The 16,646-nt window shown below is 40.0% G+C and overlaps 1 protein-coding gene across 2 annotated transcripts in view; it reads right to left on the minus strand.

Annotated features, from left to right (window-relative positions):
- Nucleotides 1-16,646, minus strand: part of mdga2a (MAM domain containing glycosylphosphatidylinositol anchor 2a) — a 178,290-nt gene that overhangs the window by 73,293 nt on the left and 88,351 nt on the right. For both annotated transcript variants that reach the window (XM_076978570.1, XM_076978571.1), the window contains exons 7-8: nucleotides 13,428-13,757; nucleotides 11,297-11,590 (exon numbers count right to left, since the gene is read on the minus strand). In XM_076978570.1, coding sequence (XP_076834685.1) covers nucleotides 11,297-11,590; nucleotides 13,428-13,757 — 624 coding nt within the window. The remainder of the gene's footprint in view (nucleotides 1-11,296; nucleotides 11,591-13,427; nucleotides 13,758-16,646) is intronic.

The raw sequence follows: 16,646 nt of genomic DNA on the forward strand, positions 1-16,646 counted from the left end.
CGATTTCAGCAAGCATGAAAGGATGCAAGATTCCTTTATTGGACTTCTGGGAGAATAATAGTATATTGCCCTTTGGATTCAAATGGTAACCTAGAGGATTTTCTGCTTATAGTGTATAGGTTTTGCCTGGAAATGTAGGATTTTTATAGATACATATTCTGCATTAAGTCATTTAAATAACTAGAACAGGCTTCGTAAATTATTTTACTGCAGTCAGTGTACTGATACCAATTAAACAAATAACAGTAGAATAGTATAAAAAAATAAGGATTTACATACTTCAATCACAGAATACTGCTAATAATAAAAGGGACGTTTGAGAATTCTGTTGGAAGAACCATGTGAGATTCATTATTACTCCTAAACTGAAAGCCATTTAATCAAGGTCTGTAGAGAAATGCCTTTCCTGGAGTCACCATGAAACAACAATGCAAGACCATTTTCTGGTCTTGCCCAATTTCACCATTGTTGAACTGTTGTCAACTATTAAGTACATCTTCAGTACAAACACACGCAGCTCTATTGTCTATTTTTGATCATAATCAAAAAATATGTACATACAAGAGACAAGATGTTAAAAGATTTTCTGTTGACTCAAGATACTAAAGATCTGGTCAGGAGCTGCTGGCATGTCTATTATATCCTAAAGGTAATATCATGGGCTCCAGAGAGCTCCAACAAAAGCCCCATAATTAGAAATTAAGGGTGGAAAACAAATGTTACACATATGTTAGTACTCCAAATATAAGCATTTGAAAAATACTGTAAGAAATAGAATATATACAATGATGAACAAGACATCTAAGTGCTAGCCACCTGATGTTGACCTAATGTAATCAAACACACATCCTTTTATAATAAGAAATCAAATATTAATAATAATAATTACTATTATTATAATTATAGTAAGAACAAAAGCAATATTCCCACTTCACCCTTCCAGTGGGATATGATATATTGTTTTCCTCACACTTTGGCCTTCTACCAGAGGCTTGAGAGGGCCTCTGAGAATGAGGACGTGTTGTAATTTCACTGATCTTAGCATTCTGCTATTCTGGACTCAGCTTGATGATGTCATTCCTGGAAAGTGTTGGAGCCACTCCTATGACTTAGGGTTCACAGCCCCAGGTATCTGTATCTCCACTGAGACAACTTTCATTTTAGTTTTCCATGTTCTCTCTATTTCCTCTTTCACTCCCTGGTATTCTTCTATTTATTTCATATTCCCCCCTTTGGATTATTCCCTCATTTGGGATTGACAAATATATTAGCACTGCTGTTTTCACCATCTACATATAAGACTTGGCAATTTACCTTTTTTTGTTCATTGGATCTGGAGGTCCCACATGACTTTTGCTTTGTTTTCCACCACACTCTGTAATTCCTCCTGTTTGGACTTATGGGACTATCCTGTTTATATTCTTTGGTTCTGTCTCTCACTGTATGCTTCCCATAGCAGTTTGCCTCCTTCTAGGTGCTGGAATGCCTCAGGGGCATGTTTGCATAGTCTGTATCTTGGGTCCTGTCTTGCTTTGATTAGCCTAATGTTTAGTGCTTGTACCTCTCTACTGTACTTTAGTCCTACTCTACCTCTGCTGTCTGCTGGTGGTACATTCCACGCATGGACTCATCCTGCTACAGCACCTCCGTTCCTTCCACATTGCCCATGTGCCCCATCTGTCACATGCCCTCCTTCATTAGCTCATGTTTTGGGACATTGCTTGATGGATGTTTCATGTCTCATTCCAGTTGGTGGATTTTACACTTTGTAAACATTACACCTTTTACCCTGCTTCCAGCTGGTGTATAGCCTTTGCTACGAAATAAAACAAAGACGTGTCACTTTGCAAATACAGAATTATAACTGAACATAGGTACTACACAGTACACATAGGTTTCCTGTGAAACTGAAAATTTAGGATATGGACCACATTCCACAATCATTTAATGCTTCAACTTTAACTACAGCTACATCCTGAAATACAGTACACTGAAGTTACCAGTTGCATTCACACAGTTAGATATATGCACCATTTATATGTCTCAAGTGGGAACAAATCAGGAAGTATTTCAATATAAAGGACTTCAGCATGGGATTAGTAAGTGTGATGGTGGAAGGCACTTGACAGTTCTGACAATTCCACAATCAGTTGCACAAAAAAGGCTCCTTGTATAATTTCAGTCATGATAAATTTGTTGCAGTCTGATATTTTATCTTTAGGTCTGATGAAAAAGAGGAGGAAGAGTGAGCAGAAGCTGCAGGAAGAGGATGGGGTGGAAGAGAGAGAGAGAGAGAGAGAGAGAGAGAGAGAGAGAGAGAGAGAGAGAGAGAGAGAGAAAGAGAGGCAGATATTATGTAGAGAAAACAAGACTTCTTTAAGCAGTCTTTACTTAAATCCAATTGACAAACAAGTCGGCAACAATGCTAACACATTATAGAGTGTACGATACAATATCTCTGAGAGCTGAGGTCAACAGTTCAGTCTGCTCTGCCTGTGCCCAGGCAATGAGGCAAGCCTGAGCCTACCAAATTTTGTCATTCTGAATTTCATGCCTGAGTTTCCCAAATTGAACTCATCCTGGCTGCCATGAGGCTGGTGGATGAGGGTTTGATAGAGTAGTCATGGGGGTTATCACGCTCTTGCACTGACGGAAAGCAAGCAATATTTCGTATTTGCAAATCGATTTTCAACTATAAGGGGAAGAAACAGAAGGAGGTAGTTTGTTGCACTAAAATCAATTTGATTATGCATGTAAAAAGAAGAAAAAGAGACCCCCTTCAGTACAGTAGTTTCTGATATGGAGTGAAGGCTGGCCCAGAAAATAAAAAAGTACAAATAAAAGTACAAAAACGTGCAGGATGCAGACGTGCATTCAGTTTTGGATGCTCGCTCTTCACATCAGGATTCTGTTCTAAAAGGTGCACGATATCACAGTGTAATGTGGTACAATAAAAGTTTTAGAGGACTTCACAAGACTGCAAAGGACAAAATGATTTCTGAAAATTTGAGCCTCCATCAGTCAAGCAGATGCAAGAAATGCATCATTTTGTTTGCTGCACTCAAACATAGTGCAAGGTTTAATGTAGTAAAGTAATGACCCTAAGGAGATAGCTAAGGATCTTCAGGTACATCTATTTTCTTGCTCTTAAAAGTTATCTGTGTCCATGCATTTACCAGCAGGAAACACTGAATAAGAGGTCTTCATGGTAAAATAAATAAATACAAAATAGTGCATCTAAAGTTAGCAAAACACCACATGAATGTTCTACTAAAACAGTGAACTAAGAATCTAAGAAAGAAACTAAGAATGACTTTGTCTACAGCGGCAATTGTCTTGTTGTTGTGCTGTGTTCGTCCCTCAGGTGGGCGGGGCCCATGATCCATCTCACCTGAGGGTCGTTTGTTTGTCTATATATGTCTTGTCTTTGTACCAGTTGACTGCTGGTCATTGTATCCTTAATTTGGAATGTGTCACAGGTTTTTGGTTTGCGCACTTTCTCCATTAAACCATCCTTTTTCCCTGAGACTTGGCGTGATCGCTTCCATTTTATTTCGCACTCCCTGCCCATCACAGTTTAAAATTTTGTTATTGAAATTGAAAGATCAGATCACATTTTAGTATTCATACATTAAGAAGTCCTGACGTCTGACAGAGGTCCAATAAACTGCTTATGAACTTGCGTCCATACCTGCTTTTCCCTGCTTAATTCCACATTACATCTGATAAATCCCAAGGTTTCACAAACCTTTATTCCACATCTGTGCTTGCTATCTGGATTCCATAACAGACTAGAGGATATTTGCAGCTTTAAAAGAATGAAGAAACCAATGGCCTTGCCAATATAAAATGTCCAAAAAGGTTTTAGAAATCTTTAAAAAATGGGGCCTCTAAAAATTAGTCTATCAGGTAATCATTTTTGCTTAATTTACCTGTTTGATTAATTAAAACCTGATAATATTGGTTTTATTGGTATCATTTTTTTTCACCAACACCTAATGCCAGTCTTAAGATTTACAGTTTGAAATAGGATAAAAAAGAAGATAATGTCAGCATGTTTCATCAAGCTTCTTAGTTATGCCCTGACATGGAGCCAATATATTTTTCATTGTCCACCGTACCCCGGAGGGGCTGTCTGATCTGAGGTAGTACTTCAGGAGACATGCTGTCTTATTTAATTCCAGCACTGTTACATGTGTCAATTACACAGCTCAAGTGACAACACTTTAGAAGAGGAGAGACAACGCTCAAGTGACATGAAACCCTTGATGATGTGTGCACAGAAATAACAGACATGCAGTTACAGCGCACAACATGTGGGCACACATGCAGGCAGTGGCTTTAAATCCTATTAATGCAGCAAGGAACCTCAGAGGTGGCCTCAATGGAAGTCAGTGCCCACTGCAACTATAAGGAAGCATTGTATTTTCTCTGTAATGCTAAAGCCAGAAGTGAAGCATGAATGGGCGATGGCACTTTGAATTTCACTGAGGAATTCTCCTCCCCCATTCTTTCATGAGCATAGCCTAGTCTCTTTTTCATAAATGAATACTAGTGGGGATAAATTAGCTCTCTGCTAATTAGGCCCGCAGCCAGCTTTGAATGCCATGCTTAGCGAACAGCAAGCATAAAACCCTGGCATTGTGTCATCTGAGCTGGCTTCGTCGAAGAGAAATATTCTTCTATTCTTCAGTGCTGATCCCAGTTCTCCTCTGCTAATCATGACGCCAATTTTGTCACTTCATGACGAGGGTCCATATCTCTTTCATTTGGCATTAGTATCTCTCATTTGCATATACTTAGTTTGGACACTTTGCTCTGAATAATTGTGTGAGGCCAAATACTTCTAAAATCTTTGTAGTCACAGTTAGATGCTATGAACATCCATTTGCCTCAGAACCTTTGTCAAATCTAATTACTTATTACCCCTCAAAAGAAATAGTTGTTGTGAAGGTGAAAAAAAGACACAGAATAAACAATTCTTAGAGGCCTTCTGTGACATTTTATTCTCTACCTTTGAATACTGAGTCAAAAGGAGAGAGAGGTTGTTCAAGGAAGGCCATTAGTGTCAGGGTTTAACTGCAATTATCTCTTCATTAAACTATATTAGGTCATTAATAATCAGTAAGCTTTACCACATTTCAGAGCAATTAAAAATGACTTTTGTCCAAGGTGTTCAGAGGCCTAGCTGAGAGTCAGTTGAGAATCTTTGTCATTTGTCTTCTCATGAGAATCCATCAGTATCTAATCTCGTAGCAGAATTAACATTCCCACCACACCATCGTGGAATAAAATGATTTAACACTTTCTCTCTGTCTCACCCTCTGTCTTTCTCACCCTCTTTCTCTCTCTCCCTCTTTCTTGTTGTATTGCAAAAAGGGAGCTACTAGAATTGCAGGCCATGTTTCTTGCCCCATGCTAAAAATTACGGTTTCTGGTGTTAAAGGAAATGTCACATCCTAATGAGAGAGACTCGGTTGCTGCTCCTCCACGGGGTGAACGGCGCTCCTGAGAAAATGGCAAAGCATGCTTAAGTGACTCTCCATTTCCCTGCTCTCTCTGCCCCTCCCTCACCCCCACCCCTGGTCTCATCTGGCAGGGCACCAAACAGGTGAGTAGGGACAAGTATGCCAATTGACCTTTACAGTCCACCGCTGCTTGCCCATTGCCCAGCTCATGCGTGACGAGGGTCCGATCCTTCATCAGTTGGTGGACATGAGGCAGTTGCCTTGAGTCTTAGGGCTGATCCAGTTTGAGCAGTGTGTGCTTAATTGAGGGTAAGAACGAGGTTTTCTCTTTTTTCCCTTTCTTTTGTTGGATTGGTACATGTCTGGGCAATGAATCTAATTAACCCTTTTGGCTGGTGAAGGTCGAGGATGTTAGGACACAGTCAGCAGAAGATAATTGGGTGCAAGTGTCTTACCTGAGAATACTCAATTAAGCTTGTCCTGAACTTTGGCCTAAACTTGGCAATTGTCTTTGTCTCACAGTTTTGAGATCATGTTCTCAGCTCTTTGCTTGTAATAACTTGCTTATTGACCATCAAATCATGTTTACACCTTTGGTCTTAAACAGAATATGACAACACATGGCATATCTGTTTTTATGTTCCACTGAATTAGCAATGATCCTGGTGTAGTATGACAAGCATTTTTTTAGCTTCCTGGCTGTATGGAGTCATTTCATGAATAAGCCACATTAGTTTCAAACCAAAGTATGCAATATTCCAAATAGACATTCACACAGTTCAGAAATGAGCAGGGGAGACTTAACCTATGACCCTTGACCTTGGAATGCGGCTGTAATGGCCACATATTTTTAATGAAGAACCAGAGGGTTACTGCTCTCCAGAATTCCTTGGGGTGTTCATTTCTAACCAAACTCTGAGTTGGTACAAGATTTGTGGGGTTAGTGTGGGTCAGCACTAGTGCTGAAGTATAAGAGTTGTTTTGTGCAAAGCAATTAATCACAAGCGTGAGATCTATAGATGTGCAGGGGTCGACGGAAGGGTCATCATTATTATCTTCAGTGACAAGCACAGATCACACAGAGATGACTGCAGAAATACAACACAAGCTGGTGGCAAGAGGCTTTCTGTTAAGACCTGCTTATTTAGCAAAGACATTCAACAATTGAACCTAATTGTTTAAATACTTGGACTGAGTTCTATACGAGCAATTGCCTTGTATTTTAATTACCTTTCGGGGAATAAATGTCAGAGACAACATTCTGGTGTATTCATGAATTAACCTCCACACCTGCACTAATTGAATTCTCTGGTGTATATTTACTCACAGGCTTTCCATACTTAGCATTGTAACCCACAAAACAACCAAACAAGGGAAAGTAAAATAATTCAAGTCATTCGTCCTACCAGTAAAATAGGACGAAAGAGCTGAATCCAGTTCAGTGGTGCCACCAGTGTAATAAGGAAGCTCTATTATTTTATTTCCAAGCCTCTGATGTAGCTTAACTCAAACATGTATGCATTACAATGTATATGAAAAGGGAAGAAATGGCCTCTTAAGGCATTAACCTGCTTACTCTTTGGTGCAGAAAGGGGAAGAGTAGGGCTTTTATTTCATTACCAATATATGAGCATAATGCTGATTTGAAGCTCTGTGGCTGTATGAAATCCCAGGCAATCTCCCTGGTGGACAACAGCATCTTCTCTTTGTCCCTCTTTTCTTCCCTCTGCTTCCCTCCCTCTCTTACCAACTTTTCTCTGTCATCTTCCTCCCTCCCTCCCTCCATCTTCTCTCGACCCACGCAGTTCTACTGCTTATGGGAAGAACCGTTCTGCTGTCACAGATGTGAGCAGACATTATCCACGGGCATACATTTGGACCGACCATCCATAAGTGATGACTAGAGTGAAAGGATTACTTACCCCACCCCCACCCCCTGGAAGGGCCTTTATCACACATGGAGATGACATACGTAAATGGAATGTTACGGAATGAGTCATCACATACAGTCTGAGAGGTTACCACTAATGCTAATGCTAGTAAGTCACTGAAAGAAATGACTAAGGAGATGACAAAGGGCACTTCAACTAAGGAATCTGTGCTTGCATGAATATGTGGCTGTCCTCATTGCTGGATTAAAGGATGTCTGGTATTGATTTGGCAACTTTGTAATTGTTTCTGGAGGGGACTATGTAGCACAATTGCATAAGCTTTTGACTAAAGTTAATTACTAAAGAATATTTGAAGACATATTGCAGTTAAACTTTTAACCCCACACGCTGCAAGATATACTACATAGTTGCAAAAGTAAAAACAAAAACAGACTGCAAACATTGATGCAACAATTTTCTTTGAGACTGCAAATCAACAATACTCATTAAAAGAGACGCACCACAAAAGCAAATCTAAATGACAATATTATAACCCCTAGCCATAAAAAGAGATTATATGAAATCAATTTCATTATATGAAATATAATGATTTCATATAATAATGCAACTTAATAGTAATTGATTTATTTAAATGGAGGCACATGGAGGGTGGGTGAATGTAGTCCTAAAGGCCTACAATCTTGCGTCATCTAGTATGTCAGCCACTCCAGCATAAACACTTCAATTTATCAGCAGTTGATAATTAGCTGATAGCTGTGAGCTGTGTGTTAGTGTTGCAGTGCCAGGAACACTCAGAACTGTGTGTCACTGTGGTAGAACCAGGAACAACACTAATAACTGTGTGTTAGTGTGGTAGTCCCAGGAACAACACTAATAACTGTGTGTTAGTCTTGTAGTACCAGGAACAACACTAATAACTCTGTGTTAGTGTGGAAGTACCAGGAACAACACTGATAACTGTGTGTTAGTGTTGTAGTACCAGGAACAACACGAAGAGATGTGTGTTAGTGTGGTAGGACCATGAACAACACTAATAACTGTGTGTTAGTGTGGTACGACCAGGAACAACACTAATCACTGTGTGTTAGTGTGGTATGACCAGGAACAACACTAAGAGCTGTGTGTTAGTGAGGTAGGACCAGGAACTACACTAATAACTGTGTGTTAGTGAGGTAGGACCAGGAACTACACTAATAACTGTGTGTTAGTGAGGTAGGACCAGGAACTACACTAATAACTGTGTGTTAGTGAGGTAGGACCAGGAACAACACTGAGAGCTGTGTTTTAGTGTAGTAGGACCAGGAACAACACTAAGAGCAGTGTGTTAGTGTTGTAGTACCAGTAACAACACGTGTGCAGCTGTGCCATATACAGCATTTACAGAATTGTGTGTTAATTACATTTCGCATAGTGGGTGCAATAAGCAAGGTAGGAATGATCTGCCTGATCATTCAATGCCTGATTTGCCTAAGTAGGATATCACAGCGGGGTTGGGGACAGGCAAATCTCAAGGAGAGACCCTCACTACAGTGTAACAGAATAAAAGCAGTGAATCATGACTAAAAAAACAAAATCAGTGGCTCAGACTCCAACATCCACAGCTGCCATAAAAGACCTTTAGCATTAATCTCACTGGCCTTTTAGAATAGGAGAGAACATAGGAGCCGAAAGGGTACATGTTGGACAACACTGTGACATTGAAAATTCAAAGATATTAAGTCTAAAAAAAGCTTAAAGGTTTTTCATGCTTTTGTGGTTTTATGGTTTTATGGTCAGCTATCTGAAACATAAAAACTGTTTTTGGTACTAAACCTTTCAAACTATTATACAGTCTGATAGCAAGCATGTAAAAGGTGGTCACATGGACATTGGCTCTCAGCAGCCTTTTCACATGCTCTGTCAACAGAGAACTGTCATGTCAGAAACAGAGAATTGTCATGTTTCTGGAAAACACCTCTTAAAAAATTAAGAAAAATATAAACACCCACAGATACAGAAAAAACGTTCAAACGGTTTGTTGTGTACAAAAAATACACAAAATAAGATGAGTTGGTCTCGAGAAAAACTGGGGACCAGGTTTGAGTTTTCTTCTTTCATGCAAACATCATATTAGAGGAGAAGACTTTTCCACCAATCACTGACCTTGCTTATCTCCCTGTTATGTAGCCTGTTCACTGCAGTTTATCCACCTATTTCCTGTATGTTCATTATCTGTTCTACCCTCCTTACATTAGGTACAGAATTCTTCCGTTCTGTCAGCCTAATCATATTTCTCTCCCAGGTGACCTTAATATGACCCTTATATAACTTTCAGTTTTGTTCACCTATAACCTTTGTACTGTCTTCCTCTTCTTTCTTACATTTCCATACCACTGTCTTATGTTCAGGATTAACCACTGGGAGGAGCCCACATGATTATACTGGTTCCTTTTTCCATCACATGCAGTCTTACAAAGTTACCAGGATCATGTCTCTGATTACATCAATGCATGCAAAGTTAGTAAAGAATATATTCTCTACAACATCCTTAACACCGGCTCTATGCCACTGAAGGTCTTCAGGCAGGAGCGAGGGAAGGAGGTGGAAGGGTTACAAGGCAGGGTGACAGAGCCTCCTGCATTCAAATGGAGACCAAGACACTGGGGGCCAACAGAGCAATGGTGTGGACTGGTAATTTCTTCTTATACTGTATGCTTCCCCAATCACATTCACTAAGTTATATTGAAAATCTGGAATGCAAGAAGAATTCTCAGGTGGAGAGGGCATTACACTTATAGAAATGGGCATACCAAGCCCCTATTCAAGAGATTGTTTTAAGAAAGCTGAGTTTTGGCACAAAAATGTGAAACACAATAGCTTTATTTAAAATGTCATGCAAGCAGCACCAAGCACAGGGCTTCCATTATCTAAAGCTTGAGCAGACAACTTCAAGGTAAGTGACTTGCTGCAGAGCAAAGCATTTCAGCTCATTAGCCTGTCAAAAATTAATATTTAAAACTGTTAACAAACAGCTCATAAATATTTATACTAACCTATAGTCACAGGATATTATGATTGCATAAGGCTACTCAGCAGAACACCTTTGTTTTTCAATGAAAAAGCCGTTACTTCCACAATGTGTCCCCAGCTTTCAATCAGTCCCTGTAGGAATAATAATCACATCATATTTTGTCTCTTTGTACTGTATGTGTAAATGTGTATTGTGTCTAGGCCTACTAATGGCATACATAATAGAAATCTTAAACCTGATTTCACCATTACAGTCACAGTTCATTATAATCAGATCTGGTTGAAGCTTGGCAAATGACTGCTGCTCCCACTGAGCTGAAACATTGCAGTAATGAGCCAATCTGATCAAAACCAGACTGCAACCTATAACAAGCCAATCTAGGATTCTTAACCTGCACACATATTCACACCATGACTGTAATTATGAGATTCCATGATATCGTGTTAAAAACATTAAAGTGGCTGCTAAGCATGACAGATTTTGAAAAACATTTGTGATCAGCAAACAATCTCTTTTCCCATGAGTGAATCCAGACTTGGTCATTGATAGGAAATGCCTTAACCCTCCCATGCATACATCTGCATGGAACTGACTTACATCCATTTGAAGCACCTCATTCCTGCCACGTAACCACACTATGGAATTCATTACACTGCATTAACCTCCACACCTGCACTAATTGAATTCTCAAGTCTTAATGATCAGCAGAAGTGGAAAAAGATCGGCAATGAGCATCGCACGGCAAGGCTGTCGGTAATTATAACAAATGACATCCCGGAATGTCCCCACCCCAATTCCCCCACAAAATTAATGGTTTAGTTTTGTTGAATAGAGATCTTCAGCACACGATGCTCTAGCCAGAGAGGCTTAATTAGGTTTAGCAAAAGTGCACTCCCTCAAGAACTGTGAAGAGCACTGCCACTCACACTGCACGATGAGCTCCACGACGGCCTCTCGGGGCTTGACGTTGAAGCCGTTGTACTGGCTGGTCTGGCAGCGATACAAGCCGGTCATCTCGCGTGAGACATTGACGATGCGAAGCGTGCCGTCGTAGCTCTCCGTCTGCACGCTCCCGTCCGGCATTAGTGCCTCCTTCTCAGCGTGGGACCAGAGGATGATGGGCTTGGGTTTGCCCGACACCAGACACTGAAGCTCTACTGTGTCGCCCTCTTGGGTCACCAAGGGGGTCTTCCCCCGGGGTACCGTCAAACTCGGGGGTACTAGGTGAAAGTGGTGACATAAACAGCACATATTGGTTGTGCAGCACAATTAACATACAAAAACAAATTATGAGTATGATGGCACTTGTCCAGTGATTCTAACAGCTACCATATGTACCTTTCATAGAGGCTGGACTCTAGATATTTCAGCAGTGCATGAAACACGGAACATAAGCAGTATTTTTTTGCCACCATAAATTGATCTTATGCCTTTAGGCATACTGGGAATTCAGTGCATTATCACAGCTTGAATGATATCGAGATATCAAGACATCAAGGTAGTCATCCATGAGTACCTTGATATTATGATTCACACCGTAAAATAGGACAACCAAATTTATCTCCTGTACAGCTTCAAACAAAGACCAAGGAGTGCCTGCGCCTCTAAAAATAGCCGGTGGTGTACTGCAGAAGGCTGCACCATTAGTCATGAGACCTGAGCATGTTTTAATATGCAGCATCTGTACATCAGGCGTGCAAACTCCACATACCATTTTACTGTCTGATAGGTTCTTTTACAGGACTAATGCCATGCTGAAGTGAGCCATGATCAGGTCGGTCCCTGTGGCTTTTATCACGGTGTTATATTAGTGCAGGCCTGACTGGTGACCACACCGGACAAGCAGTGAAGTGCAATAAGGAAGGCTCTGATGCGTGTAGAAGAAATGGAGCTGAATAACATGAGGGGTGGGAGGTGGGTGGTTCTCAGAGCTGATAAAGTTTGCGAGGGAGAGGAGGAAAGACAGGGCGAGGACGAGATGGATGGCCACGGGTAAGTGGGAGGTGGAGAGATGGCTGAAGAGTGAAGGGAGGTACAGGAGAATGGGAGCATCAGCAGAATGCATTTTAATTGCAGGGGCCTTGTGTGAAAAGGATCTTGCATCTTGCATCTGTAGGTCAATAAAAATCGAATGCTGTAGTGGTAAAAAAAAAAAAAAAAAAAAAACCCTAAACACCTACAAAGAGAATTTCAGGCAATTCTGAATCAGTGAATTACTCATTGTGATTTGCTTTAACCATTTTAGAACGACTGAAAAGAAATACTGCACTGATTGTGCTTTATGTACAGAAAAACAGTTAAGCTGATCTCCTGACTCATGTTTGTACTGTACTCAAATGCAATCAGTAGGTGCCTGGCACTATTTGTCTTGCCAAAGTGTGCACCATTTTAGTGTGTAAAAGCAGATATACACAATGACAGTATTTTTGGAAAATTATTATAAATATCATAATTATAACCTTTTACCCAGAAATCAATATTCGACTTTGATGTAAAATCACAAACTTGTACTTTTCCACATCCACTGCAATTATTTGTCGTTTACTGCGTAATGCATGGATGATTGGTAATTAATATCAATATAATATTAATAAACTCATTAAGGAGTTTCTGCAGAGTTTTCATATTCCTGATCTGCTGTAAAGATGATAGAACAGTTCACAGTTTGCAGCTCAGAACTACTAAGGAGACTCTTTACTAAGGGAGTTACTAAGGAAACTGAGTTATCACATTAGCAGCTTCTCTCTGGTCTCTACTCTTAAAGACCAACCTCCCTATCACTGTAATTTCTCATTACAGTATTAAGATATAATCACAGAGAAGATCATCACATAAAAAGGGAAAAGGGTGACCGTAGTATTAACAACTGGCCTGTATTATTAACTAATTAATTAGTTCAATTAAATAACGGTAATGCAATAAGGAATGAGTTAGCATTGCCAGTTACCCAAACATTTCCACTAGTTCCAAAACTTATTATGATTAACCATGATTAATTGCTTGATTGAACTGTTTAACATAGGATTGGCTATAGCAACCATAAACTCCTGGACTCACCAGTGGTGGATGAGATGTTAACATCTATGCTGATCTCAGGTATGCCTCCATTCCTTAGTGATGCAACACAGGTGTAGGTGCCAAAATCAGTGAACTTGAGGTCAATGATATCCAGGTTGGTTGTTCCCGGAGCAACGTCAGGGTCGGTTTGGGTGATGACCATGCGCTCAGAGCTGCGCAGTGGCCGGCCGTTCTTCAGCCAGCTAAACATCAGCTCTTCAGCCGGCGTGGCCTCCACCTGACAGGAGATCTTCACCTCACGGCCAATTTGAATGTTGTCATCGTTGTGGTAAGGGTCAGGCGTGATCCAAAAGCGGCCTTTCCTCAGAGCTGAGTGAAATATGAGGGGAAATATTAAAAAAGTAAACAAATACATCTATGAGGTCATCAGGCCATCTGCATGCCTCAGATTAAAAGGTCTGCTTTCACCACCGATTCCTCACATTTTCTTCCATACCAACAAAGAAGCTGGGGAGGAGTGCTCAGTGGCAGGAATTTAGTAAGATCGGCAATGAATGTGGCAGCATATATATATATATATAGACACACACACACACCTATGAATCCCAGACCTAGAACAGAAAGTATTTTTCCTTCAGCTCTACCTGTTGTTGATTTCACATAGCCTGTTCAAATATTTGGGTACTACAAGTGAGGACGAGCCAAACTGGACTGATGACTACATCCCTGCAATTGTATTTTCAGACATGCACAAATTGTGGAGTGGACCCTTGTCAACTGGAGATATAATGATATATTATAAGTGGAAAAGACAATTGGAAAAACCTAAAAAACATAGTAATTTATTTTAGTCTTGGTAAAAAAAACAAAAAAAACAATCACACAGCACCTGCAACAAGAGTTTAAATTGTTTTACTATAGCAGTGAACATATTAACAGTTCACGCTCTCTCTTTCTCTCTCTCTGTCTCACATTCACACACAGAACTATATAAAAGGAACACATTTTCTACCATTCCACACCACAGCTTCACAGTACAACTCCAAACATCATCACATTTGGAGACAGAGCTGATCTAATCTGCCAGTCAGCCGCTGCAAATTCCACTAACATCTCTGAATCTTAAAATAGAACATTGCGGTGTCTCCACAAATAAAGTGAGAAAAATAAACAAAGAACCCTCAGTACTGGGACTTTGAGAACATAACGGTGATATTCTGCTGCTGAGCTTGCTGGAAGTCACACATATGCTGCAATCTAAGAAAACTCCTCATTCGGAGCTCAAACGTGACGTTTGTAAAGAGGAGCGGTGACTCATTCATTTGCACCTACAGCGTCACCAGGGTTGCAAGAACAAAGTGTTATAGCACATGATTTCACAGCAGTGACACAGCAATATTTTAAAATAAAGAACTTTAAGGCCTTATTGCAGTCACCTATATGGTTTATTAGCAGTCACCAACCTGGACCTCACACATCCCTCCTTGACTCCCTGGTAAAGCAGACATCTGGTCAAGCCAAGCTTTTGCTGGACCACCATCCACTGCATAAAATAGTCTTAAGCAAGTGTAAGCAGTACATCTGAAATGGTCAGAAATCTATCAGAATATCTGTGATTTACTGAATAATGTCTCCAGCAAGGCTGATAAAATAATCTCCAACAATGCTACTAGCTAATGTTAGTAAAAAATAATCATTTTTGGATGTAATGCATTTGTAAAACTACTTACCTAACAATATGATTAATGGAAGAACAGCAATCATTCCTCACAAGCAAAAAGGTGTTCATTGATATCTTCACTGCTAACCGCATTATGTAAACCTTTGTTTTAGATACATGCCTATGCCTTATATACATAAAGTGCACAGATGCACTGAGGCTTCTCATAAGTGCACATTTCACAGTGGGACTCAATCACTCACTGAGCAAAAAATGCTCTTTTAGGCTAGAGGCTGGCTCAGTACATAGTCTGGCAAAAAACACCCCCCCTAAGGAAACATAACCCCCCTCAAGCTAAACTAACAGAATAACAAAGTAACTGATCTAGTCTCCTTGACACTAAAACGTGCCAACCATGTAGTGTGATGCTCCTAACTGTTTCAAATCCTCTGTTTTTGTTCGTGTTCTACAAAGGTACAAATAGCCTCCCTGAGTGACAATGCAGATGACAATACAGATATGTCATTTTGGCATGAAACATCTAGATTACGTTTGTCTAGTTTGGCTCCATAAAGTACTACTAGGCAGATGACATGAATGAAAGCAAATACCATTTCATCTCAAAACAGAACTACAGTTACCTGAGAAACAGGATATGCAGTGCATACCTGTCAGATTGCCTCACTTTGAACATGAATGAACCACGTGGCTGAGTTATTTTTGTCTTGCTCCATTTACTATTTATCCATAACTGAACTTTTAGTAATCCTTCTGTCCAAATGCTCCACTTCACTCTCTATGCCTCCCCTGTGGTCCTAATCAAAAGCAAAGTGGTGATATCACAATCTAAGGAAGGAAAATGGACACAAATATTGCTTAGCATGAGACATGTCTCCTTAAGAAAATATCTGGAGAATTGTCTGACAATTGTGTTATATACATATATATTTAGTGTTCACTGCACAGTCCTGTTTCCCAGGATATTTAAATATGTAGATGAAAGTATATTGACATTTACAATACAGTGAGTCCCCGCTTAATGACGAGGTTAGAGACTGAAAAGTCTGTCATAAAGCAGTTTTCGTCGTTAAGCGTGACCCTAGATTTAGATACACTTTGATCGTAAATACAATATAGAAAAATCTAACAATGTTCTCGTCCGTGCGTACAGCGTGAGAAAGAACGCTCGCGTTGCAGAGATGGGCTGCGATGGAGACTTTTTCTCACCTGTTTTTCTGTTTTCCCTTCTTTTCCCACTCCCCACACATTCTTGGTGAAGTGACCTTGACTATGAGAAAGGTACTATACAAATGTAATAAATAAATAAATAGAAATGTGAATATATCTTTTGTGTATCCTAACTGGACATTCTTTGATGAGCAGCAGTAGAGACCCATTCAACATACAAGAAATGCATTTTTTTAAGCCATTCTTATCCTGAATGATATTGTGACAGATTGAAAACAATAAACAGCTGTGACTTTGCTGGGTGGTTGCCCACGTGGTTCAGCTTGGCCAGCTTTTTTCATGCTGGCAAATTTGCAAGTTAATCAAATCTGTAATTGAGCTGGGATAGCTGTGCTCTCTTTGGATAACCC

The sequence above is a fragment of the Brachyhypopomus gauderio genome, chromosome 17, assembly GCF_052324685.1.
Source record: "Brachyhypopomus gauderio isolate BG-103 chromosome 17, BGAUD_0.2, whole genome shotgun sequence".
NCBI classification, from domain to species: domain Eukaryota; kingdom Metazoa; phylum Chordata; class Actinopteri; order Gymnotiformes; family Hypopomidae; genus Brachyhypopomus; species Brachyhypopomus gauderio.